The sequence below is a fragment of the Lissotriton vulgaris genome, chromosome 4_1, assembly GCF_964263255.1.
Source record: "Lissotriton vulgaris chromosome 4_1, aLisVul1.2, whole genome shotgun sequence".
NCBI classification, from domain to species: domain Eukaryota; kingdom Metazoa; phylum Chordata; class Amphibia; order Caudata; family Salamandridae; genus Lissotriton; species Lissotriton vulgaris.
This window is the reverse complement of record NC_141691.1, coordinates 89023179-89048588: the sequence shown is the minus strand read 5'-3', so window position 1 is coordinate 89048588 and position 25410 is coordinate 89023179. Positions and strand designations below refer to the sequence as shown.

The 25410-nt window shown below is 49.2% G+C and overlaps 1 protein-coding gene across 1 annotated transcript in view; it reads right to left on the bottom strand.

Annotated features, from left to right (window-relative positions):
• LOC147718411 (relaxin receptor 2-like) overlaps positions 1-25410 on the bottom strand; it is a 321363-nt gene that overhangs the window by 236095 nt on the left and 59858 nt on the right. The window contains exon 3 of the mRNA XM_086967195.1: positions 14795-14860. Coding sequence (XP_086823321.1) covers positions 14795-14860 — 66 coding nt within the window. The remainder of the gene's footprint in view (positions 1-14794; positions 14861-25410) is intronic.

Here is a 25410-nt window from a genome sequence, read left to right as displayed (position 1 = left end):
CTTAGTTTGTGAACTGTAGACCATTGTGTTTATTGTGCTTTCTTTTTACAGGTTTTCTTCAAACGCCAATTGGGCGCAACTGAACTCACCTATATATTAACATTGCTAGGTACATTACACATTGTTGTAATTCTTTTTAAACACTTTTACATCTGCATGTGAGTAAGGTGAGGATATGTGCTTATCCTTGTCCTGAAGAAGGAGCCCCTGCGCTCCGAAACATGTTGACACTTTGAAGTGGTTGTAATACCCCAACACGTATATTTACAACCCCACTCTGCACTTTTTTTAATAATACCAGCCGAGGACTTAATAAAATTATTTTTCACCTACGTGCCAGGTATTTTTTAATAATCCACTTTCACCTCACCTCACTCACTTTCTCTTTAGTAACACACCCCCTCACATAGTTCACTATTTAGTGCTCCTGCGTAGTCGTGAGTCGTAGCACGCCGCATCCCGTAGAGGGGTGCAAAGGCCCCGATGATGAAGCATGATACCAAGGGGCCTGTTGGTGTGTGAGGGGCATTTAAACAACACTGTGTGTTCCCCATCACTTTATGGACCACCACCACTCTGAGTGGATTCTACTTTGTTTATTCGCATTACCAGGGAGACTGAATCCACTGACTCTCTCTCTCCCCTCTTCTGTTTGTATCTTGGCCTGCCAATTTATCCAGCTGGTGGAAGGACTCTCCCACCAGGCAGGTCACCTACTTGACCCAATCTTCACGAATCTCCCTAATCTAGTAGCCAACACGCCTCTCCCTTTGATTTGGACTGATCACTTTTTGATCTCCTTGCGCCTAGAAATGGCAGGCCCTGTCCTGGGGTCTTCTAGCCAATCTCTTATGAAGCGCCCATGGGACAAACTGGATGATACTACCCTACTATCTACATTAAATGCGTCCCGCCCAGACTGGACAACGGATCTGGAAGCAGCTGACAGAGCCTTTAGGGGCTGGATCAACATTTCACTTGACCAATGCATCCCGTTGAAACTGACAGAGTCCAAGCGCTCGCACACCCACACATGGTACAATGAGTCCCTACAGGCGGAAAAGAAAAAATGCAAAATTCGGGAACGGGCCTGGAGGCTCACCTATGATGCTATAACTGTCTTATGACGGAGGGCCGTGAACACATCATTGGTTCACTTCTGTCAGCAGTAATTCAGAAATCATGGAAAAATGCCAAAGTTGTCCCTTTGTTAAAAAAACCTACACTGGACCCTGCTCTGCCAGAGAACTTCTGTCCCATCTCTCTGCTTCCCTGCCTGGCTAAAATAATGGAGTCACATGTTAATAACACACTGACTAAATACCTGGAGGCCAACAAAATCTTAGATAAATCCCAGAACGGATTCCGCCCCAGGCACAGCACACAATCAGCCCTTCTGGCAGTCATGGAGCAGCTGTAGGCAAGTTTGACGAGGGCAACACCTCAGCATTATGCTTGCTTGACCTCAGCGCAGTCTTCAACACTGTCTTCCTCAAAATTCTTCTTTAACGTCTCAAGGAGATCGGGGTCAAGGATACGGCTTTGACCTGGTTTGCCTCCTTTTTATCAGATAGTTCCTTCCAGGTTCACGCCCCCCCTACCAGTCTAGGAACTACCCTCTCAGCTGTGGTGTCCCGCAAGGCTCTGCCTCGAGCCCCACATTGTTTAACATGTATGTCCGACCCCTGGCACTCCTAGCTAAAGAGCGAGACATTAAAATGGTATGCTACGCGGACGATACCTAGCTGGTACTTACCTTCTAGAGCAACCCTGCTTTGGACCAAGTGAAAATGTGTGCCGATGTTCTTGCAATCACGACTGGATGGCAAACAACTACCTACAGCTTAACTTGGCAAAAACGGAGTTACTCTTGGTCGGTCGAGACACCCACAAATGGGACTACCAATGGTGGCCTGCGATCCTGGGCATCCCTCCCACGCCGAAAAACGCAGTTAAAGACCTAGGGATCCAATCGATTCCGCCCTCTCTTTGAGCCTGTTGGACAGGCCACATGAAGGGCCCGCTCCCCCTCTGCCCGACCAGGCCCGAGCCCGGTCCCTCAAGTGTTACACACCACCACTCCACGTTTTCCGTCCCCTCCGGGACCCCTGCCTCTGAACATCTCGACCTCTTGGGCCTGATCCCCTACTGGCCCGCGCGCCCGACCTGGGCGCCATCTTGGACACTGCACCACGAGGCCGCGTGGCCTCCGATCGACCCTAACCCTGGGCCTGGCCAGGCCTCAGACATCCCGGCACCACCATCCACCCAGGAGGTGAGCGGACTACTTGGCAGGTCAATGGGAGAAAGAGGTGTCGATGGCTCTCCCCCGCCAGGTACCGCTCGCCCCCAGCCTCCCCGGGCGCTGGCTCCACCCCCCTGCTGGGTGTCTGGACTCCCCCATCCTGGACCCCCCGACCTCCAAGTGCGAGGGTCCGGACATCAAAGGGCACCAGCCCTATAACTGAGGCAGCTCCAGAGCAGGAAGGCAGTTGTATCCTGGAGTCGAGAGACGCAGAGAAGAACTCATCCGTGACGGACTACTGGCGCTGCCGTAGCCCTACCTTGTGAACTATCGTCTTGCCTGCTGGCGCTGCCGCAACCTCCGTAAACCTTCATCGTCGTCGGGACCTGCTGGCGTGGCCGCGGACCGTTTGTACCACCATCTTCATCGGGACCTGCTGGCTCCGCCGCGGACCGTCGCTACCTTCAACCACCTCGGGACCTGCTGGCTCCGCCGCGGCCCGATCATCTAGAACGCCGAGCTCGAGGATTGAGAGCTATCCATCCACCCAATTGGTAACAAGACTGTCCCGCTACCCCTTTCCCCAACCAGAGACCCGAACCGAGGGGACCCCTGAGTCCAGACCTCCTTGTATCATTTGATCGTACTCGAAGAATTGCTGATAAAGTATCGTTTAACCTTATCCTTGTGTGGTGTCCGTCTGTGGGGGGGAAGTTACTTGTCTGTACGATCGCTGGAGACGGCTCTCCCTGGAGACCTCTCCCCTTATACTCGGCCGACCCTCCCGGTCCGTCTAACATTGGTGGCCAGCGGCGCGATCCGAATCACCGCATAATCGTACAGAGAGTAGCTCACCCCACGACGAAATCACGATGACAACCAAAGAAAGCGGATCCACCGAGAAATTTCAGATGGAGAAATTGGAAGAATACAGCCATCGTGAATTAAAACAATTCTGCATCGAACTAGGTATCGCTACCACCGGTCTAAGTACCAAAGACGATTTCAAGCATGCCCTGGAATCCTGGGCAGAAACCGGGGCCGTCAGACCCCCGGACCAAAATATCGCAGCAGTAGAAAAAGACACCGCGGCTCCCGAGGAGCGAAGAACGGGCCTCTCGCAAGACGAGATCCAGGAACGAGAAAGAACAAGACTACACGAACTTGAAATGGCCCGGCTCAAAATGGATGGTGAACTCAAGTTGGCCGAACAGAAACTGAACTTAGAACATCTGAGGCTCCGAGAAGAAAGAGAGGAAAAACAGAGACAAAGAGAGCTCGAGGAAAAAAGACTGGCATATGAACATGAGCGCAAATTAGCTGAGATAGACTTACGCAAGCAGAACAAGGAATCAGGGGCGACCGAGCAACCCCGCACCCCGGGAGCAACAGATAAGAAGGTACACATCCCTAAGGATGTCGTCCGAGAATACTTCCGAGAGGACGACATCCAACAATGGTTCAAGGCCTACGAAATAGCTATGACCTCCCACCGGATCGATCGAAGCGACTGGGGAGCCGGTCTATGGGGGAGATTCCTCAATGAGGGCCGCAATGCCCTGCTACAGCTTCCGGACCATCTGATGACCTCCTATGACCACATGAAAGCGGCCCTCCTCACCCGCTATGGGCTCACACCCGAGATGTACCGCCAGAGGTTCAGAGACTGCACCCGCATCCCGGGTACAACTTGGGTGGAGTACGTGAACTATTTCAGCAGAGCCTTCGAGGGTTGGATCAAAGGAAGCAATGTCACAACTTACGAACAGCTCTTCAACCTCATGGTGTGGGAGCATCTGTCAAACAATTGCTTCATCGAGCTCCGGCAGCACCTCCTCGACAGCAAATTGACTGATCCACGGCAGCTCGCAGCCGAAGCTGACCGGTGGGAAATCACCAGAGTGGGCCGAAATGGGTCCTATGAACAGAACCAAAACCACCACGGTCAGCACCGTCCCCGAGGAGGAGGAGGAGGGGGCCAAGGACGAGGAAGAGACAGCGCTCCGGCCGCCCCCGCTGCCAGCACCACCCCCCCGGCCAACCGGGGCAGCACCCCGGCACGACCGGGATATAGGGCCAATGTCACGTGCCACCGATGCCAGCGAGTCGGCCACTACGCAAACGACCCAAATTGCCCACAGAACCAGAGCCCGAGACCCCGCCAGGTGGCTGCTGCTGCCCTGGGGGAAGAACAGATCTCCGAGGAACAAGAAGAATATGAGCAAGAACATCAAGAATGGGAGCCAGCCGCCATGGCCCTAGCCTGCTTAGGGGGGAAAGACATGGTCCCGCGGGTCCCCCTACCCGCTAACACCCGGAAGTACAGTCAATGGGTGAACATCAATGGACGCCGGGCCGAAGCCCTCCGTGACACCGGGGCCAGTGTAACAGCCGTCCGCTGTCACCTGGTGACCCCAGAACAGTTCCTACCAAATATTCTCTGCCCTGTCCGTTCAGCCGATAACTCGGAGAGTCTGTGTCGGATGGCCTGCGTCCCTTTCGAATGGGGAGGAGTCTCCGGCATGTTGAAGGTGACGGTCCGAGATGATGCTCCCGTAGACTGCCTCCTGGGGAATGACCTTGAAAGCTCTCCGTGGGCAGCCGTAGAACGAAGAGAACACCTGGGGATGTTAGGCATCCCGGACTGGGCGTGCGTCACCACCCGGTCCATGGCCGCCCGTGCCAATCCCCGGCCCGAGGAACCTGAATGGCCGGCGCCTCCTCCCCCGGTCGCTCCAGTAGAAGACGCCGACCGTGCCGTCCCCCCAGAACCAGCTCAACCTCCGGACCTCTCTGGCCCCGACCAGTGGCATCAAGAGGGGGGGCCCACACAGGAGCAGTTTCGCCAAGAGCAGAAGACCTGTCCCTCCCTCGAGGGACTCCGCCAACAAGCCCTCGCCCAGAGCGCAGGGGATACCTCCGGAACACATTGGGTCTATTGGGACAATGATCTGCTATACAGTGAACAAAGGATCGCGGAGTTGGGGGCCAGTCGAGTGCTAGTGGTGCCCCTCCGTTTTAGAGACTTCTTGCTAAATCTGGCCCACGATGTCCCCCTGGCTGGGCACCTGGGTCAGGATAAAACTTACAGCCGCCTAGTGACCCACTTCTTCTGGCCTAAAATGAGGAATGATGTACTCCAGCATTACCGATCTTGCCCCACGTGCCAAGCCAGTGGGAAGAGCGGCCGCAAACTAAAAGCCCCCCTGCAACCATTTCCAGTGGTCACCACCCCGTTCGAGAGGGTCGGGATAGACATTGTGGGGCCCCTGGACCCCCGTACAGCACAAGGACATCGGTTCATCCTGGTACTGGTGGACCACGCCACCCGCTACCCCGAGGCTGTTCCCCTGCGAACTGTGACAGCCCCGGTAGTCGGCCGGGCCCTGATGGGGATCTTCTCCCGTGTGGGCTTCCCCCGAGAAGTCGTCAGCGACAGAGGCACGAACTTTATTTCCAAATATATGAAGTCCCTCTGGCAACAGTGTGGGGTCACCTACCGATTCACGACCCCCTATCACCCTCAAGGAAACGGACTCCTTGAGCGGTTCAACCGCACGCTCAAAGGGATGATTGGGGGGTTGGAAGAGCCCCTCCGTCGCCAGTGGGATGTGCTACTGCCGTGCCTCCTCTTCGCATATCGAGAAGTCCCCCAGAAGTCCCTCGGCTTCAGCCCGTTTGAACTGTTGTATGGACACCCCGTACGGGGGCCGCTCAGCCTAGTCAAGGAAGGCTGGGAAATGCCCCCTCTAAAGAATCCTCCAGATGTCTTCAAATACCTCCTAACCCTCCGCAACCAGACCCGACGATTCAGGGAGACAGCGAAAGCAAACTTGGAGGCCAGTCAAGAGGACATGAAAAAGTGGTATGACCAAAATGCCTCCTCCATCGAATTTGAACCCGGCCAACAAGTATGGGTAATGTCCCCCACCGAACCATGCGCCCTGCAAGACAAGTGGACGGGGCCCTTCAAAGTAATCGAGCGCAAGGGCCCTGTCACCTATCTCATCGACATGGAATCTTCACGGAACCCCCTCCGGGTCCTCCACGCTAATAGACTGAAACCCCATTTCGTGCGTTCAGAACTCAGCCTCCTGATGGCCACAGACAATGGAGCCGAAGAAGACTCCGAACCCCTCCCTGACCTCCTACGGACTCGGGAGAAAGACGGCTCCGTGGACGGGGTCCGACTCTCGGAGGCCCTCACCCTGGAACAACGCCAAGAATGTCGAGACCTTCTGCTGCAGTTCGCCAGCCTGTTCTCCCTCACCCCAGGTGTCACCTCCTGGTGTGTGCACGACGTGGACACGGGGGACAGCCCCCCTATCCGCCACCGGGCCTACCGCGTACCAGATCGGGTACGGGCCTGCATCCAAGAAGAAGTAACCAAGATGCTCACGCTCGGGGTCATTGAGCCCTCAGACAGCCCCTGGGCCAGCCCAGTAGTACTGGTCCCCAAAGCAGCCACCCCCGGCACCACACCGGAACTCCGGTTCTGCGTCGACTACCGGGGCTTGAATGCGGTCACCAGAACAGACGCACATCCCATCCCCCGGGCAGATGAACTAATCGACCGCATGGGAGCTGCCCGCTACCTCAGCATTTTCGACCTGACGGCGGGCTACTGGCAGATCGGCCTCACACCCCGGGCCCAAGAACGATCTGCGTTTTCCACTCCTGACGGCCATTATCATTTCAAGGTCATGCCCTTCGGCATGAAGAATGCCCCAGCAACGTTTCAGCGACTCGTTAATCAGGTCTTGGCCGGACTCGAAGGATTCAGTGCCGCCTACCTAGACGACATCGCTGTATACAGCCACCACTGGTCCGACCACCTCCGCCACCTCCGAGAGGTGCTACAGGCCCTTCAGCGAGCTGGCCTCACGATCAAGGCCAGCAAATGCCAGATTGGTCAGGGGTCCGTAACCTACCTCGGACACCAGGTGGGAAGCGGCCTGGTGGCCCCTCTGCAGCTCAAGATCGCCGCCATCCAGTCCTGGCAGCCCCCCATCACCCAGACCGAGGTACGCGCCTTTCTGGGACTCACGGGCTATTACCGACGGTTCGTGAAGGACTATGGTAGCATAGTGGGGCCCCTCACAGAACTCACATCCAAAAATCAACCAAAGAAGGTCAACTGGACCCCAGATTGTCAAACAGCCTTCGAACAACTAAAGGCCGCCATGTGCTCCGCCCCTGTGCTCCAGGCCCCCGACTACAGCCGGGAATTCGTCGTCCAGACGGATGCCTCCGACCACGGCATTGGGGCGGTCCTGTCTCAATTGAACCCCGAAGGCCTTGATCAGCCAGTGGCCTTCATCAGCAGGCGACTCCTGCCTCGAGAGCAACGCTGGAGCACCATCGAGAGGGAGGCCTTCGCCGTGGTATGGGCCCTCAAAAAGCTCCGGCCCTATCTCTTTGGCACCCACTTTCGGGTACAGACCGATCATCGACCCCTGCAGTGGCTGATGCAGATGCGGGGGGAGAACCCAAAACTACTACGTTGGTCCATCTCCCTACAGGGGATGGACTTCACTGTGGAACATCGACCTGGACAAGACCACGCCAACGCGGATGGCCTGTCACGCTTTTTCCGCCTCGACGAGGAGAGTCCCCAAGAGGATGGGTGACTCTCCCCGCCTTCAGCTGGGGGGGACGCATGTTGGACAGGCCACATGAAGGGCCCGCTCCCCCTCTGCCCGACCAGGCCCGAGCCCGGTCCCTCAAGTGTTACACACCACCACTCCACGTTTTCCGTCCCCTCCGGGACCCCTGCCTCTGAACATCTCGACCTCTTGGGCCCGATCCCCTACTGGCCCGCGCGCCCGACCTGGGCGCCATCTTGGACACTGCACCACGAGGCCGCGTGGCCTCCGATCGACCCTAACCCTGGGCCTGGCCAGGCCTCAGACATCCCGGCACCACCATCCACCCAGGAGGTGAGCGGACTACTTGGCAGGTCAATGGGAGAAAGAGGTGTCGATGGCTCTCCCCCGCCAGGTACCGCTCGCCCCCAGCCTCCCCGGGCGCTGGCTCCACCCCCCTGCTGGGTGTCTGGACTCCCCCATCCTGGACCCCCCGACCTCCAAGTGCGAGGGTCCGGACATCAAAGGGCACCAGCCCTATAACTGAGGCAGCTCCAGAGCAGGAAGGCAGTTGTATCCTGGAGTCGAGAGACGCAGAGAAGAACTCATCCGTGACGGACTACTGGCGCTGCCGTAGCCCTACCTTGTGAACTATCGTCTTGCCTGCTGGCGCTGCCGCAACCTCCGTAAACCTTCATCGTCGTCGGGTCCTGCTGGCGTGGCCGCGGACCGTTTGTACCACCATCTTCATCGGGACCTGCTGGCTCCGCCGCGGACCGTCGCTACCTTCAACCACCTCGGGACCTGCTGGCTCCGCCGCGGCCCGATCATCTAGAACGCCGAGCTCGAGGATTGAGAGCTATCCATCCACCCAATTGGTAACAAGACTGTCCCGCTACCCCTTTCCCCAACCAGAGACCCGAACCGAGGGGACCCCTGAGTCCAGACCTCCTTGTATCATTTGATCGTACTCGAAGAATTGCTGATAAAGTATCGTTTAACCTTATCCTTGTGTGGTGTCCGTCTGTGGGGGGGAAGTTACTTGTCTGTACGATCGCTGGAGACGGCTCTCCCTGGAGACCTCTCCCCTTATACTCGGCCGACCCTCCTGGTCCGTCTAACAGAGCCCCATGCAAAAAAAGTGGCTGGTACCTGTTTTGGTCTTCTACGGGGGTTAAAGCACATTCTAGGATTCTTTGACGCTGCCACCCGCCAACTGATAGTCCCATCAGCTGTCCAGTTATGCCTGGACTATTGCAACGGTCTTCTGCTTGGCATAAACAAAACAGTCACTACAAGACTCCAACGGGTACAGAACGCAGCTGCACGTAGTTTGTTTGCCCTCCCTTGGAAATGCCATACTTCAAACCTCATTCATCGTTTACACTGGTTGCCAATTAAACAAAAGAGTTCAGTTTAAAACTCTCTGTACCACGCACAAGATCGTACATGGCCTGTGCCCCCAGATCCTGCAGGGCTTATGCACTCCTTATATGCCTCTGTACACTCTACGTTCCACTGATCAACATCTGTTGTGCATCCCATGGGTTCGCCAAGGCAGAGCGGGGAGTGGCTCTTTTAAATATCAGGCCCCAGGACTATGGAACTCCATCCCATTGGCCGCCCGTTGCACCCCGGATCACTTGGCCTTCAGGAAACTGATCAAAATTTGGCTGTTTGCTACCATTTAGATTCACCTACTTCACTACCGGTCCGCTGGCGCCGGGACACCCTGTTGCTGGGGCAGCCATGCGCTTTACAGATCCCCCAACATAACATAAAATAATATATATATTTGATGAGTGTATTTGTGGAGTTTGTTGTACCTCTATCAATTTTAAAATAGTACTAAGACCTCTATATTGAATAATGATAATAAGAAAGATTTTTGAAAATCAATGATTCCTCATGCAAACATATGTTACATTTTTAATGTACCTTTTGCCATTTTGTTTAATTTTATTTATCTGTGCTTCATTTTAGTCTTTAGAAAGCAGTATTACAAAACATGTGTTGGCATTTAGAGAGCTAATTGATTGAATTTTGATATTGATAACTACAAAAGAGCGAATATTGAATTTGGCTACTGATAAATTTAAACCAAGGAATACTGAATGATCTGTCACAGTCTTAATCGAGTTTTTGTCTAACAGCAAATACTGAAAACATTTATTGAATGTAGGAAATCAATTAATATATATTTGACTGACACATACATGATAAACATGATGCTTTTGGTTATTTTTTGTAACAGACTATAATATAACTAAACCACATGGGCAGTGGCGTTTTAGAGGAGAACGAGCATTGGGGTCTTATAAAGATTACCAACATTTCTGAGTTCATATTTAATGGCTGGTTTCACAAATACTTTTTTAGACTGACTTGAGATCTGGAAAAAGCAGTAAGTTCAGATCTGGAAAAAGTAGCAATCTACATGTGCATTTTTGTAACTCACAAAGCATAACAAACTTGCCTAGGTTCAACAGAGTTCTGTAGGCTAAGCATACTCACTCATGTGTGGCTTACGCACACACACGTTTGAACTTAGATTTGAGTCGCTGGTATTTTTAGGGGACCAGTAGGGGTCAAGGATATTAAAAGCTAATGTAGTGAACATCCATTTAGATGTTACTTTTTAAGTATTCCCAAATATCTAATAATGTACTTCCAAAATAAATCTACATATCAAATTCACACCTGGATGGTTCAACTGTAAGTAGTGTGGAAAAGTGCGCAAAGATATCCTAAGGTGCGTCTGTAGTATATGAAGACATTCGGGGTTATTCACAAACATAACTTACACTTGTGAGTAATTTACACGTTTAATCTTACTCTTACACTTTTGAGTAACATTACTTCTTTTGGCTATTCAAAATATCCAAGTATAAAGTTACTCACAAAGGTAGACTTACATGACTACAACCCCTGAAACAGGGGGTGGAGCCAAATGTATGAGAGTAAGTTACTACTGCCAAAATGAGTTGTAAGTCCAGCACAAAAACATGGTCGACCACTGGTACTGCAACACCTCTTACAGCAAATAATGGCAGTATGGATTTAAACTAAAACCCCATAGAAAATAACAATAAATTAAATGATATTATTTAAAATAATAAAACATATAAACACATATCATTTAATGATAAATAAATATAAAAATAAAATATTTTAATTATTGAATTATGAAGTATTTTACCAGCTTTTATTAATTAAAAAAATAATGTAATGATATTTAATTGATTGTATATATCACTTTTAGTAATGATTTACACAGAATAAAACATTTTCAGTGTAGGTGGAATTTTTTTTACATTTGAACTTTAGGAAAACATTGTAAATTCAATCTACATAGCTTTTTTAAAGATATATTTCAAAATTAAGTTAAAAGTTCTGTAGCACTGTTTTCTTTTGTTCTACATTTAAAATACATATATATTTAATTTATATTAATATTAAACATAAAAATATTCTTACACTTCAAACAAACTTTTTTACTTTCCCCTATACTTGTCTTCACTTCGTTATCTTACACATGTACACAAGAGGCAGTATAAATGGTATGCTTCCATGCATTACGAAAAAACTTACACAGATGTGAACACCACATTGTCAAATGTTCAAATATCAACATGCGTAATTTACACAACAGGTAAATGTTGCAAAGGCTTATGGCATTACTAAGCCCTGGATAAATGTGTATCTGTAAGTTACATACATTGTGATTCTCACTATTTTGCGTCAAGTAGGCCCTTTTTTGTGGCTAAGATTTGTTTGGAATGAAATATTAACATAATTGACTTTTTTCAGCCATTAAGTGAGAAATGTTCCTCTCAAAATAGGGAGAGGAGTCAGTCAAAACATCAAATATGACTGCAAAGATACTACTAGTAGTGGCTTTATAATTGTAATTGATGTTCCACGGGTTTATGAAAAGCATTTTGTAGTAAGTTGGCTGTACTGCTGTAGTACTAATAACCTACCACACAATGCTGTTTGTGAATAGACCCCACTAATTGCACAATTTCACAAGAAACCAAGCAGTACATCAGAAGATCTTTGGTATTGTGGACAAACAGCACACACACAGCTCGAGCAAGCAGTGATATTTCAACTCACAATTATCAAATATTTGCGTATGTTAAGAATAAATTTTCCTTCAAAGATTACGAACGCATTTTACTTCCTTGAGTTTATACTAGAAAAAGTTGATTCCACGTAATGACTGGCGCCTTTTGAATACAAATATTAAAGACAAAGAATAGTTAAAAGATATCTGATATAGTTCAAGGAAGGTTGTCAGAACACTTTTAGAGACTAGTTTGGTGAAAGTGAAACTCCATGGAGCCCAAAGGTGGTGCATGGAGAATTGGAAGTGTCTTGAAGAGCAGCAGCATGGCCCCTTCAAACCCTAACCTGCTGCAGCATTAGCATGGCCCTGGGAACTAGGGTTGTGATGGGACCAGCTATGGAAATGGATTGGAGTTGGAAGACACTGGGAATGAAGGAGCCTTTGAGTTACATCTTTGCGACAGATTTTGAGTGATGAAAAGAGGGCAAATCTCACTTAGTTTTGTTGCAATTATGGCACTTTTTAGACTTTGACTTACCTGAAGACTTCAAGTGGGAATGGGACCACTGCTTCGAGCAGGACCTATTCTTTTGTTCAGTGACTTTGAGCTTTGCTTCCTGCTCTGATTTCTTTCAGGTGTCTGAGGACACCATTCACACACGTTTCTGAGTCCTGACCAGTGCCCAAGCAACAGAAACACACAGAATGAGGTTCAGTGACCGACATCTGCTTCCTACAGTCGCTGCACAGTTTAATATACTGACTCCCACACACTGTCGGGAATGTTTCTTGGGGAGGGCCTCACATGTTGGGAGTAGGGCGACAGGGGTTTTGATTTTGTCGATTTTGGCACTGCAATTGTTGCTCTAAATCCTTGTGAGATTGTTTCTTTTCCTTGGATAATGATCTGCCGCAGCCATGGCTGCTGACTCTGGGCTGGGAAACCAAAAAAAAACTGGGTCTGGGAAACCCCAAGGATTGACAAGCAGTATTGTTTGAGGGAAATAAAAATTGGGTTGTGTTTGAGATGCAGTCACAAATATTATTTAAAGCTCTCTAACTTAAAAAACATAAAAGGCAGCATTGCCCGAGGTGGAATAAAGGTAAATAAACAAGCCCTGTCATAAAAGGTTCTTTTTGTTTGAGATAAGAAAAAGTTCTTGGCAAAAAGGCTCGAAGCAGGCCCACTCACTTCATCTTCTCACGTTATTACTCTCTTTCCATCCATCTCTCCCTGTCTACTCTCTCCTCTCCCCCTCTGATCTCTAGCTTCCTGCTCTCTGCCTCCTTCTGTATCACTCTTGAAACCTCCCCGTCCTGCTGTTCCTGCTGTAAATAACCCTGAGAACTGGGGAAAGTGACTGAGGCACCAGGAGCGGCTCCCTGACCCCTCCAAAAACAGGCCCAGCCCACCGAGGAAATACCCGATGGAATGAAAGGCTTGTCTGGCCCTGAATAGCAGTTTTTTCAGATACGCTTTTATTACTGTAATAATTTGTGTATTCTGGGAGCATTCTTGCGTCTTGCCGTGCTCTACCCATCTTACATTGATTAATGTGTCTCCTCCTTTTTTCCCTATCTTTTGGTCATGAAGAACCCTGGACTAAGGGTGTAGGGTGGAGAGGTGTGGTGCAGCGGCCAGCACCAGAACAGTTGACTTCGAAGCAAAGGGCTCACGGTTCGATCCCCGACTCCGGCGGCAGATCAGCTCAGCACCATGTGACTCGGGCAATAGCTCACCTAATTTCCATGATGACCCTCAGCGCCTTGAGACCCGTGATGGTGAGTAGTTTGCGCTTTACAAATACCGGATTTACTAACAGATCATTAGCAGCCGAAATGGATATTTATCATTTCCTGTAAATGTATTTTCACGCAGCTTTCCGATGGCTAAGTTTGTGTTCTCAGAATAATGTGTAGTTGATTTATTTTTTTACTTATGTAAGACTGTTGTTTTTCTTGCCTGCTATTTTTGACCACTGGCGTACAATATTTATTGAAGAAATTATGTTATAAAAGTAGACTTAATAAATATGTGTACTTGTCATCAAATGTGGATTTTTGTAGATGTTATTTCTATTGTCTTTGGAAATGTGTAAAAAGCTGTGATTTGTCGACTTTTTAAAGAATTCGTTTTCTCTCTCTAAATTGTTTTAATTTTGGGCATGATTTTCATTTGCATAATAAACCCAGTTTCCTGGCATTTGGCGATGCAGGGCGCGCAACAAATTTCGTTTAATTGATTTAATGGTCTACTTACCTGCATTCATCTGTATTCCGATGCTTAACACCGTAACTGCTTCGAACGTTCTGCGCCAGTGCGGAATGTTCTATTAAGCGGGTGGGGCCGCGTCGGCCAACAGCCGACACCCGCAGCGAACGGGTTAATATCCCCCACCCTGCCCCTCCCATGCCCCACGTCACCTCCTGGCAGCACTCCCACCAGGAGCCGCTACTGCGCACACAGGCTTATGAAAAGCATTTTGTAAAAGCATTTTGTAGTAAGTTGGTAGTACTGCTGTAGTACTACTAACGTACTACACATTGCTGTTTGTGAATAGACCCCACTATTTGCACAATTCCACAAGAAACCAAGCAGAACAACAGAAGATCTTTCGTATTGTGGACAACCATCACAAACACAGGAAGAGCAAGCAGGGATCTGACAGGGAAACAATGCAAATGACAATTTTCCCTGCTATTCACCTGGGTTTTTGGGGTAATTAAGTAAAAGTTAGAAAGTTACTTCTAACATTTCAAGATTTTGACCTTTCCTTTAGCATCTACTGAGAAATAGAGCAGTACAAATTGACAAAACCACACTGTGCAGGACCACATGTAAAGCAATTATTAAATCAAGTTATGGGGACAGTCGGCTTTGTAGATACTCACAGCACCGTGATGCACTTCTCAAAGACAGAACTCCTGATCATGCGCATGTGGTTTCCCTCCAGATCTCTGCAGGAAATAAAACATTGATTCTTGTTATTAATAGCAGCAAAATAATTAATATAATACAGTTTTCAATCTTAATTTGATAATTAACATTCTCATGGTAAGCATGATTAACTTAATATATGCCCCCTATTGTATTATAAGGACATAGCAAGTCACTTAGAAGTTCCATAATGAAACAGAGGTACAATGCAATTTGCTGAGTGTCCTTATTGGTCTCAGAACTCCTAAGTGGCTTGCAACAGCCCAAACGATGTAATTTTATCTCATACACCACGTGGACCTTGTCATAGCTGTTAAATGGCTTCATGCCACGTGGCATGCCTTCGCCCAAAGCTGGCTTTTTAGCCAACATCACTTCTCAAGCTGGAATCTTTAAACCTATATTTTCAATGTTGAAAGAAATAACACAAGTCCCAGAATGCAACATACTGGAAGCTAATGAAGCAGGATTGGCTGAAAGCGGCACTCATCACAGTGGGTCGCTAAGCAGTCAAAGCTTGGTGTTGAACATTTTAGCAGAGCTTTTTCTTCCACACATTTATTTTCTCATCTAACTTTCACCAATGAAAAACGAGCATTGGAAAAACCCATATGTCTTATCTATAACCAGAGATTGCCAGCAAATTGTTTTTGCCAATGCTTTTTAGTCTTTTTTTCACTAAGGTCTCAGTAGCTGCCAAGTGCTACTAAGTTACTAACTTTCCTTTGTACATTATTTTATGTATTCTTATTTCTGGTCCTTGGGCCCGACAACTATGGGCTCTGAGCAACTGAGCCAATTACCTCCCCTTCAGCACTTGACTCTCAGTGGTAGCGTGGGTCGAGCACACCAAGGCTTCTCAGGGATCAGTGGAGGTAGATGCAAGGTGTACATAGAATCACAACTCAAAAACACTTGCAGCAAACCCAATAAATGAATGTTCAGTTGCATATTTGCGTTTATGAATAAAGTAGAATTAAAAAGTGAACACAAAATGAATTAGGGCACCCAACATCTAATACACATTGTCTTCGTAAGGTGGGTCTACTCAGCCTATCACCCTTCTAAGGTTTGTATTAAACAATTTTTATTAAAGATAAAACTTTTAATATTGACATTCATCACTTGGCGCGGTGATATGATTATAGTTTCATTACACATTCTCAATAACGTAGTTACATCATATATCCAGCAGATATTGGATACTTTATAGTGCATAAATAGTTTCTCATTACTCATCCTCGTCTGAGAACATACCCATTGTTGGAGGGGTGCATATACCTCCTCTAAAGGTATTCCATTTACCCCACATTCTCTTCCATTTTTTAGGGCATCCTCTGTGGACGCATGCAGCTTTTTCGGCCGCCATGGTCATATCCATATCTCTACACCAGTCCTCAGTAACTGGGGCATCCGTCGCTCCCCAATGTTTGGCTACATTACGTTTTGCTATCATCATGCCAATTGTTGCCCAAGTTTGGATTGCGTGATTCATGTCTGTTGGTTCCCAGATGTTTAGGAGGCATCGTTTAGGCTCAGGTGGGACCGGATTGTCAGTAACCTCAGTGATGGTGTTCATTACTGCTGTCCAGTATACTTTAATTCACAAAGGGTATGCTAAAATGTGCCTATGTCACCTGTTAGAAGGGGCGATCCCGGGGGGAAGGGGGATGGGGGGGGGTCAGAATGTATTCTCCCGACCTTCCCGTGATCCACCTCTTCCAGGAATACTGCTAAGTCCTAACGTGAAGTCCTCGCCGGGGAGGACGCCGGGTCTAAGATCGTACACACTGAGCTCACACCACACTTATGAACTGACACCACACCGTGGATTTCAGTAAGCAAGTTCTTTATCAACAGTAGAGTTTTATGCAAAATGAACACTTGTTTACAAGCGATCGAGGGATCGTAAAGTCTCGGTTATGGGGAGCAAGGAAGCCGGACAGTCTCAGTATCAGGCCAGTACGAAGCGTACCCTGCGCACAGCTCTCAATCCTCGAGCCGGGGGATATGGGCGATGGTGTTCGTACCAGCTGCTGTACTCACTCTTCTCGCTTCAGGTCGTGTTGTAGCATCGATGGTCCAGCCGGACCAAGGTTCTCCTCGAGCCGCTACGAGGTCAGCAGGGCTCGATCCGGAGTGAACAGAGTGTCTGTCAGACTTGAGGAGCCGCGACAACGTCAGCAGGGCTCAGGGTGTTCAGCGAATGTCCTTTGAGTTTCAAGGATGAGCTGCGACGAGGTCAGCAGGGCTCCGAGGTTCCAGTTCCGTCTTCACGAGGGTGAGCCGCAACAGCGTCAGCAGGGCTCGATGAGTTCTAAAGTTCAGTCTTCTCCTCAAGGGGTTGAGCCGCGATCAGATCAGCAGGGCTCTCTTGTCCAGGATACAACTGCCTGCTAGTTATTGGGCGCCCCTTGATATAGCTCAGTGGCCCTTTGATGTCCGGACCCTCGCAGGCGGAGATCTCATGCCCTGGGGCTGGTCGTCGGGGAGTTCCGTCGCCTGGCCCTTTGATCCTCTTGAAGATGCGTCCGGGAATTCCCAGACGCCCAGCAGGTGAGTGTGCAGGGTGAGCATTGTGAGAGTGTGTAGGGTGAGCAGTGTGTGTGTGTAGGGTGAGCAGTGTGTGAGTGTGCAGAGTGAACATTGTGTGAGTGTGCAGGGTGAACATTGTGTGAGTGTGCAGGGTGAACAGTGTGTGAGTGTGCAGAGTGAGCAGTGTGTGAGTGTGCAGGGTACGAAAACCCAAACTAAGTCCACCACACACACACACATAACACCACACGCATAAGACCACACACACACCACACACACAACACACACCACACACACACACCACCACACACACACTCTCACACCACACTCTCACCACCACACACTCACCACCACTCACCACCACACACTCACCACCACACATGCAACCACTCACACAACCACACGCACACACCACCAGCCGTCAGTGCACCCTTTCACTGGGCACAAACACCACCAGCCGTCAGTGCACGCTTTCACCGGGCACAAACACCACCAGCCATCAGTGCATGCTTTCACTGGGCACAAACACCACCAGCCGTCAGTGCAGGCTTCCACCAGGCACACACCACCAGAGCACACACCACCAGACGTCAGTGCACGCTTTCACCAAATACACACACAACACAAGCCATCAGTGCACACTTTCACCAGGCACACACAACATCAGCCGCCAGAGCACGCTTTCACCAGGCACACACCACCAGCCGTCAGTGCACGCTTTCACCAGGCACACACACCACCAGCCATCTGTGCACGCTTTTACCAGGCACACACACCACCAGCCATCAGTGCACGCTTCCACCAGGCACACACACCTCCAGCCGGCAGTGCACGCTTCCACCAGGCACACACACCACCAGCCATCAGTGCACAATTTCTACAGGCACAGGCACAGGCACACACACCACCAGCCATCAGTGCACACATCAATTGTTAACGCATCCACAATTAACTATTGTAGCAATCGCAGTATGGTGCACTTTACTTTTAAACATATTCATCTAAAGCGCAGCATGCTACCATTGCTACAATTCCAATCCAACCCACATAATTCCACTACACACCTCATGCATACACTCCATAACACATGGCTAAAAGACATTGCCATTTACAATGCCATTAGCTCTAACTCAAATAAATCCGAGACCTATTGCATTTCCAATGCTTGTTTATTATAGAGCACTCAATTAATCCCTCCCGCTCCCAGGGTCTGTCTATCCTAGCAGTACGCAGGGTCGGTGTGGGGCGAGTGGACCCACTGATTAATCACTGCTACCCGAGCTGCCCAGTAGTACGTCTGGACATGTAGAAGTGCGATACCGCCGTCATACCAGCTCCGGACTAGTTTTGACGCAGCTATCCTGGTGGGTTTCCCATCCCATAGGGGATTGTTGACCTCTGAATCTATTGCTTTGAAATATGACATGACATGGGGACACAAAAGGGTGTTACCTTGGGAAAATAACGCATAACTAAAAGAATAGAAAACGCTACTGGTTGAAGGGCCATGATTTCAAAACTGTCCTGAATTGAAAATGATTTTGTCAATTTTTAAGGGTAGAGAATTCCACAATTTGGCCGTACGGATCACTAAACCTTTCCACAACACCGCGCTTTCCTGAATTTGGGGACAACAATGTTTTTTTACACTGAGGAGCATAGAGATTTAGACAGAATGTAATTCTAGGTGAGAAAATCAGGTCCGATATTATGTAATGCTTTGAAGACAGTGCATGTAGGAAGGTGGATACCTGACTATGGTTACCCCAGATTTTTTTGCCAAGTGTTTATCTGGTTTTCGACTTAGTTGGCCTGGGATCCTGCTAATCAGGGTCCCACGCTATCTGCTCTTTCTGTAAAATGGACTCCATGCACTTTAGGTGCATTACCAATTGGTACTGGATCACCTTATGAGCCCCTGTACAGTGTACTATAGATACCCAGGGCATAGGTGCATCCAAGGCCTACCAGGGGCTGCAGCATATCTTTTGCCACCCATGGCTGGCCATTCAAATTGACACAACTGGCTGATTACTCAGCTGGGGCAAGGTGGTGTAATCACCCCTTGCTTATATATAGTATACCTATATCTAAACTTATATCTAGACACATATACACCTATAAGTCACTCCTATGGCAGGCCTTAACAATCCTGGAGGCAGAGTGCTTGTTTTTATGTGAGATGGTGCTTGAGCATGAGCTGAGCCTGTCTGCAGCTTTCGGAACCATGTCCTTATAGCTGTTCTAGGATATTGCCATACCAAATACTCTTAAGTGCATTATAATCCTCGCGGTTAGATGCTAACTCTGGTTTGGCTTTATCAAAACATGTCGAGTAAGGTGTCATATGATTTGGAATACTACCCCCTCGCCAGTTCTGGCGACGGGGGTAGCATTCCACCCTTCTAGAGGGAGAAGACATGTTGTTCCTTCTATTCCCGATTAAAGTTAACAAGAGCCCCAGCTTCACAAAATTGACGCTGCTGCCACAGACAAAAGTCTGAACTCCTGCTGCTGGGAGTCCTTCCTGCGAGGGAGGATTGGACAATAGGTTTCCTGCCTTGGGAGGTGCTAGCACCACCCAAGACAGGACTTTGTGTATTGGGACAGGGAGGGCTGAAAGGATTGAGACACTGCCTGGGGCACACAAGGTGTCCCATGCATAGGCCAGTTCAAACCGGTGCTGGGGCTCTCCAGCCCCAGCTCTGGCACGAAACTGGACAAAGGGAAAGGGGTGTAACCACCCCCTTCCCTGGTCCCACCCATAGGAGGGACCTAGCAGGTAATCCAGCCCCTAAGATTGGTATATAGGTAGGAGCTGAGTCACAGGAGTTTAGATTATCCTGACTGAAACTCTGAAATGAAACTCTGGACCTTCATCACTCTACTTTGGAAGAAGACGACTGAAGACTCTCCCTTGTGGTCAAGGAGTGACCACCCTGCACAAGCAGGCACCATCCAGCGATCGACAATTTGCTTCGCCGCAGCCTCCCGCCAGAGCCCGAGCCCAGAGCCTGACAAGAACCGGATTCCCAGACATCCAACAGCCCAATCCACAGTCCCTGCAAAGCTGAGACCCGTGGAGGCGACGAGAGACGTGGGACCGGCCATCTTGAAAAGTTTGCGACCTGCTAACTGTGCAGTCCCCGAGGCCTCCTCAAAGCTGTGAATTGGGGATTGAGAAGCCCCAGCCCCGAGCAGCATCTGCACTGAAGATCAGCACTGCCCACTCCACGAGTTCTGCGTGGGGCCCTTTTGCATTTTCCTGCTTGACGCGTCTCCCAGGTCACTTGCCCGTTGGCTAGTGGCCATCTTGGTGAAGACATTTTGAATTTCCACCACTGGTCAGGTTGCTCCAGACTGGCCCTTGCTTTCCTCAAAAGAAGCAGCCCCTCAGACCTTGCTGGTCTGAGTAAGAAGTCTACATCGTATCCTGCATGGGTTGCCTTTGCCAAGGCTTGTTGCCTCCATTCTTGAAGCCGACACCGTCAACAGTGAGAGCCTTTGTGGGACAGTCCATGCTTGACTCCTCGTCATCGTCGATGACTCCTGGTCCACATGGCTGCAGAGACAAGCTTTCCATCAGCACCTGATCGCATCCCGACATTGCCGGGTTCCGTCCTGGTTCCATCCTGGTCACTGGCTAGTGACCCAGACTCTGTCCCCTCTGCTTTCAGGTCTTCTACATCTTCAATCCACCCTTGGATCCACCCGGACTCTTCTCTCCTGGTCGCCTGCAGCATCTTTACTCCAAGGCTCCACAGATCTCCACAACAAAACCCGACACACTTTTGGAACTATGCACCCGCTTCCTGTGGTTTAGGTAACACGAGTACTACGGTGCTCCAGTAGAGGTTTACACCCCTAGGGTCCTAGTTTCCAGTGGTTAAGTTCTAGTCCAGTCGGAAGACTCCCAAACCTTTAACTTTGTAATTTTTACGCACCCATTGGCTTTAATGTGTAAACGCGTGTGCCTTTAGACACTGCACACGCATCCCGTGGGCCTCCTGCTCCCTAATCATTGTTGGTGCAGTGTAGCCCCAGCGATTCCCAAGGCCCGAGGCCTTACCATTGTTCGTGACGTGGTACTCATACCACTTTCTTAGTATATGGTTTAGCGGGCCACCCCGGCCTATCCATATTTGTGTTATGTTATGTTATGTTACTGTTTGTTTTATAGAGCGCTCAGCTGCTCCAAAGAGCGTCCCGGCGCTAAAGATCATCACACCTAATACCAGCAGCAAACAAACAGCCATAACGGAAAAAAAATAACCAGAATTAACCATAGCAGCATTACAAAGCAAACAGATGAGTTTTAAGTCCCTTCCTAAAAACCGAGAGATTGGTGCACGTCCGCAACGTCAAGGGCAGTGTGTTCCAAAGACGGGGTGCAAGGTAACTAAAGGAGCGACCTCCACAGCGAGCACGCTTCACTGTTGGGACGATAGCCTTGGCCTGGGCAGCAGATCTCAGAGGTCTAGATGGGAGATAGAAATTGACCCTTCTCTGCAGATATTCAGCGCCGAAATTGTGAAGCGCCCTAAAAGCTGTAGTTAGGGTCTTGAAGAAGATGCGCTTACGAATCGGCAACCAATACAGAGAGACAAGGAGATTGCTGGCCCTAGATCTTCTAGTTAGACCGAAGATTGCCCTGGCTGCAGAATTTTGAACTATCTGCAGACGAGTCAGCAGATATTCAGGAAGACCTAAGAAAAGGATGTTGGCGTAGTCTAGGCGCGAGCCTATTAGTGCTTGCACCGTGATTTTCTTATGCTCCAAAGATAAATAGGGCAAAAACTTACGCAACATCCTTAAGATGGCAAAGCACTTCCCAGTCAAGCCAGCAACCTGGGCTTTGAAGGAAAGAGTGTTGTCAACCATCATACCCAGGTTCTTAGCTGTGACCGAATCGCTGGCAGGGGGAAACAGGGCCGAAGGCCACCATTGCTTCCATCTTGGGTCTGCAGGACATCCAAAGAACAATATCTCGGATTTGTCGGTTGTTTGTGCAACTTTTGTCTATTCTATTAAGTTACTTGTTTTGCGCTTGTGCTTCTGTGCTCATAAAGAGTTCAGGGGTTTGTCTAGAAATAAATACATATATATTTTGAATATGTATCCTGTGTGGTGTCCCGTCATTTGGTATTAAAGGGATTGCATATGGTAAAACAGCTGGCTTTACATGCACTCTTGAGTTTAGCCTAAGACTGCTTTGTCCATGCTACCTCTAGGATAGCTGGTCTATAAGGTTGACTTTACAACCATCACCATAAGGGTTGTTTGGACTGGTGCAAGGTGCTCACTAGAATAGTGAAGATCATATACCAGGCCAACTTCTCACATTGGTGTGCAGCGGTTGGGATTTGAGCTTGCTGTTGTTTTACCAATTGTAATCTTTACAATATTATTTGAAAGATCATACAGGTACCTATAGGTACATATAAAACAAGTTTAGAATATTTACGTTCTACTAAACTTCGTTGTTGTAGAGCAAAGGGCCTAGCACACCTTGACTACAACTCCTAGAGAGGTTCAGTAGGAAAACACTCTGTGTAGGTAAGTGCATCACTTTCACCTCACTAGAGCAATGTCTGGCACAGGAGAGCCCAGTGGACTCCAACCTGTGGAGAGTACCCCTCATAAGGTACCATCCAGATTTGCTATCCTCAATTTCAAGGAATTGAGGCACTTGTGTAGAACAAGAAAGCTGAATCAAGGGCCCAACCCTACACTTCAGCACCTCCTAGAGCTCTTAGATGAGTCTGAAGCTCTAAAAGCCCTTGGTGCAGACTCTACAGGGAATGCAGGTGAGGGCCTACCCTCTTCAGAAGATGCCACTGACCCCCCTGTTGTCGAAGAAGATGATGAGGATGAGGTTGAGGAAGAATCTGGAGATGATGATGTTAGCCAGGGCCAGGTCAGGAGACTTAGCCAGGCTAACTTAAGCCAATTTGGGGCTTAGAATGGGACAGCCCCATTCAGGCCTCCAAGTGGGCTTAATCAGAGGTACAGGAGAGAGAGATCTCGCTCAGGAGATTCTCATCACTCCAATGCTTCTAGGGGTTCTCAGAGGGGAATGACATCCCCTCAGAGAAGAGAACACCAGGCTAGGATGAGGGAAGTCAATCTCAGAATTGAGAGAGAGCAACTTGCCCTAGCCAAGGAAAAACTTGCTTTTGAGAGAGAAAGGACGTTAGGTGGGCTAGAGTCCCCTGGTGGCAGCAGTATCCCTAAGGATAAAGACAGGTCCTATGACAATAGAAACCTGAGTAAGATTGTGCCCCCCTACAAAGATAGGGATGACATCCACAAATGGATAACTGCTTTGGAGAGGGCCTGCAAAGTACAACAGGTACCCCAAAGTCTGTGGGCAGAAAACTTGTGGCTCTCCTTTTCAGAAAAAGGTAGAGATAAGCTCCTCACAGTTAGTGATGATGATGCTAACAATAACACTGTCCTGAGGAGTGCTCTGATTGATGGGTTTGGCTTACCCACTGAACAGTACAGGTTGATGTTCAGGGATACCCAGAAGACACAGACTCAGGATTGGACTGATTTTGTAGATTGTGCTACTAAGGCTCTGGAGGGCTGGTTATTGGGCAGCAAAGTACAGGACTATATAGGATTGTATAGTTTGATTATGAGGGAGCAGATCCTTAGTAATTGTCAAAAACAGCTTCTACACCAGCACCTGGTGGACTCAGATCTGACCTCTCCACAAGAATTTGGTAAGAGGGTAGACAAATGGGTCAGAACCAGGATTAGGCCTAAAAATCAGGGTAGTGACCAGAAGAAAGATTCTACAAAGTCTCAAGAGAAAGGTGGGGATAAATCTAAAGACAAGACTTCCCCAGGGCCCCAAAACTCCAATGGTGGGGGTGGGTCCCAAAAAACTTCCTCTAACCCTAAGAAACCTTATTGCCATGCCTGTAAACAGCCTGGCCACTGGAAGACTGACAGCAGTTGCCCAAGGGCCAACAATAAGGAAAACATTCCGCCAAGGAATACTCCCAGACCTCCTGTTACTATTAGTAGTAATCCCCCAGGTGGTGGGAGTGCCCCCAAGAATTTGGCTGGGTTTACTTTGGGAGCTCATGTGGACTCTGGCATAACCAGGTCCCCTATCTTAGCTACTCCTGTCTGTGAAAATGGCATGGGGTTTGCCAACTTCACTGCTTGTCCCAACACTTTGGGCAAGTACAGACAGGAGCCCCACATCAATGGCCAGAAAATTGAAGCCTACAGAGATACAGGGGCTAGCATCACTATGGTGACTGACAGTCTAGTTCCCTCAGTACAACTTTTACCTGGGTTCACCTATCAGGTGATCAACATTGATGGAGTGCAGAAAGATCACCCCATGGCAGTAGTAAATCTCAGCTGGGGAGGTGTCACTGGCCCCAAGAGAGTGGCAGTGTCTACAAACTTGCCTGTAGATTGTCTACTGGGAAATGATCTAGAGATCTCAGCCTGGGCTGAGGTTGAACAAGAAACCCATTCCAAAATGGTAGGCCTTCCAGAAAAGGTTGGTGGGGCTGTTATAGCCACAGCCCCAGCCCAAGCAGAATTCCTTCCTAAAGAGGTTGGAATGGCTGTGATGGTCACAGCCCAAACTCAAACAGAGTTTAGTGTTGTGAAGCCTTAAACTATGGATCACTCCACTCAGACAGAGAGCATTGGGGTGGAAGAAAAGTCTCCCTCCCACCAGACATTAGGTGAGAGTCAGCCTCCTCAGGGAACTGACCCTACCCCTTGTGAAGGAACTGCCCCAGAGGTAGTCAGACCTAGCCTGGCAGAGCCCCTGATGTCAGTGGACCCTTCCAAGGTGGGACCCAGTCTGGAGCAGGTAACCTGCCCCTCTCTACCCTGCCTCAGTCAGCCCAGGGCTGTAGAGGTCAGGGAGGCCAGTGGTGAGCCCCAAAGGGCCCCCTGCCCACAAGAACTCCCCCATCAGCAGATTAGGGGCACCAAATCTAGCAGCCCTAGCAAGGTGAACATGTCCAAAACTCCTGAGGGATCTCCCTTACACTTAGTT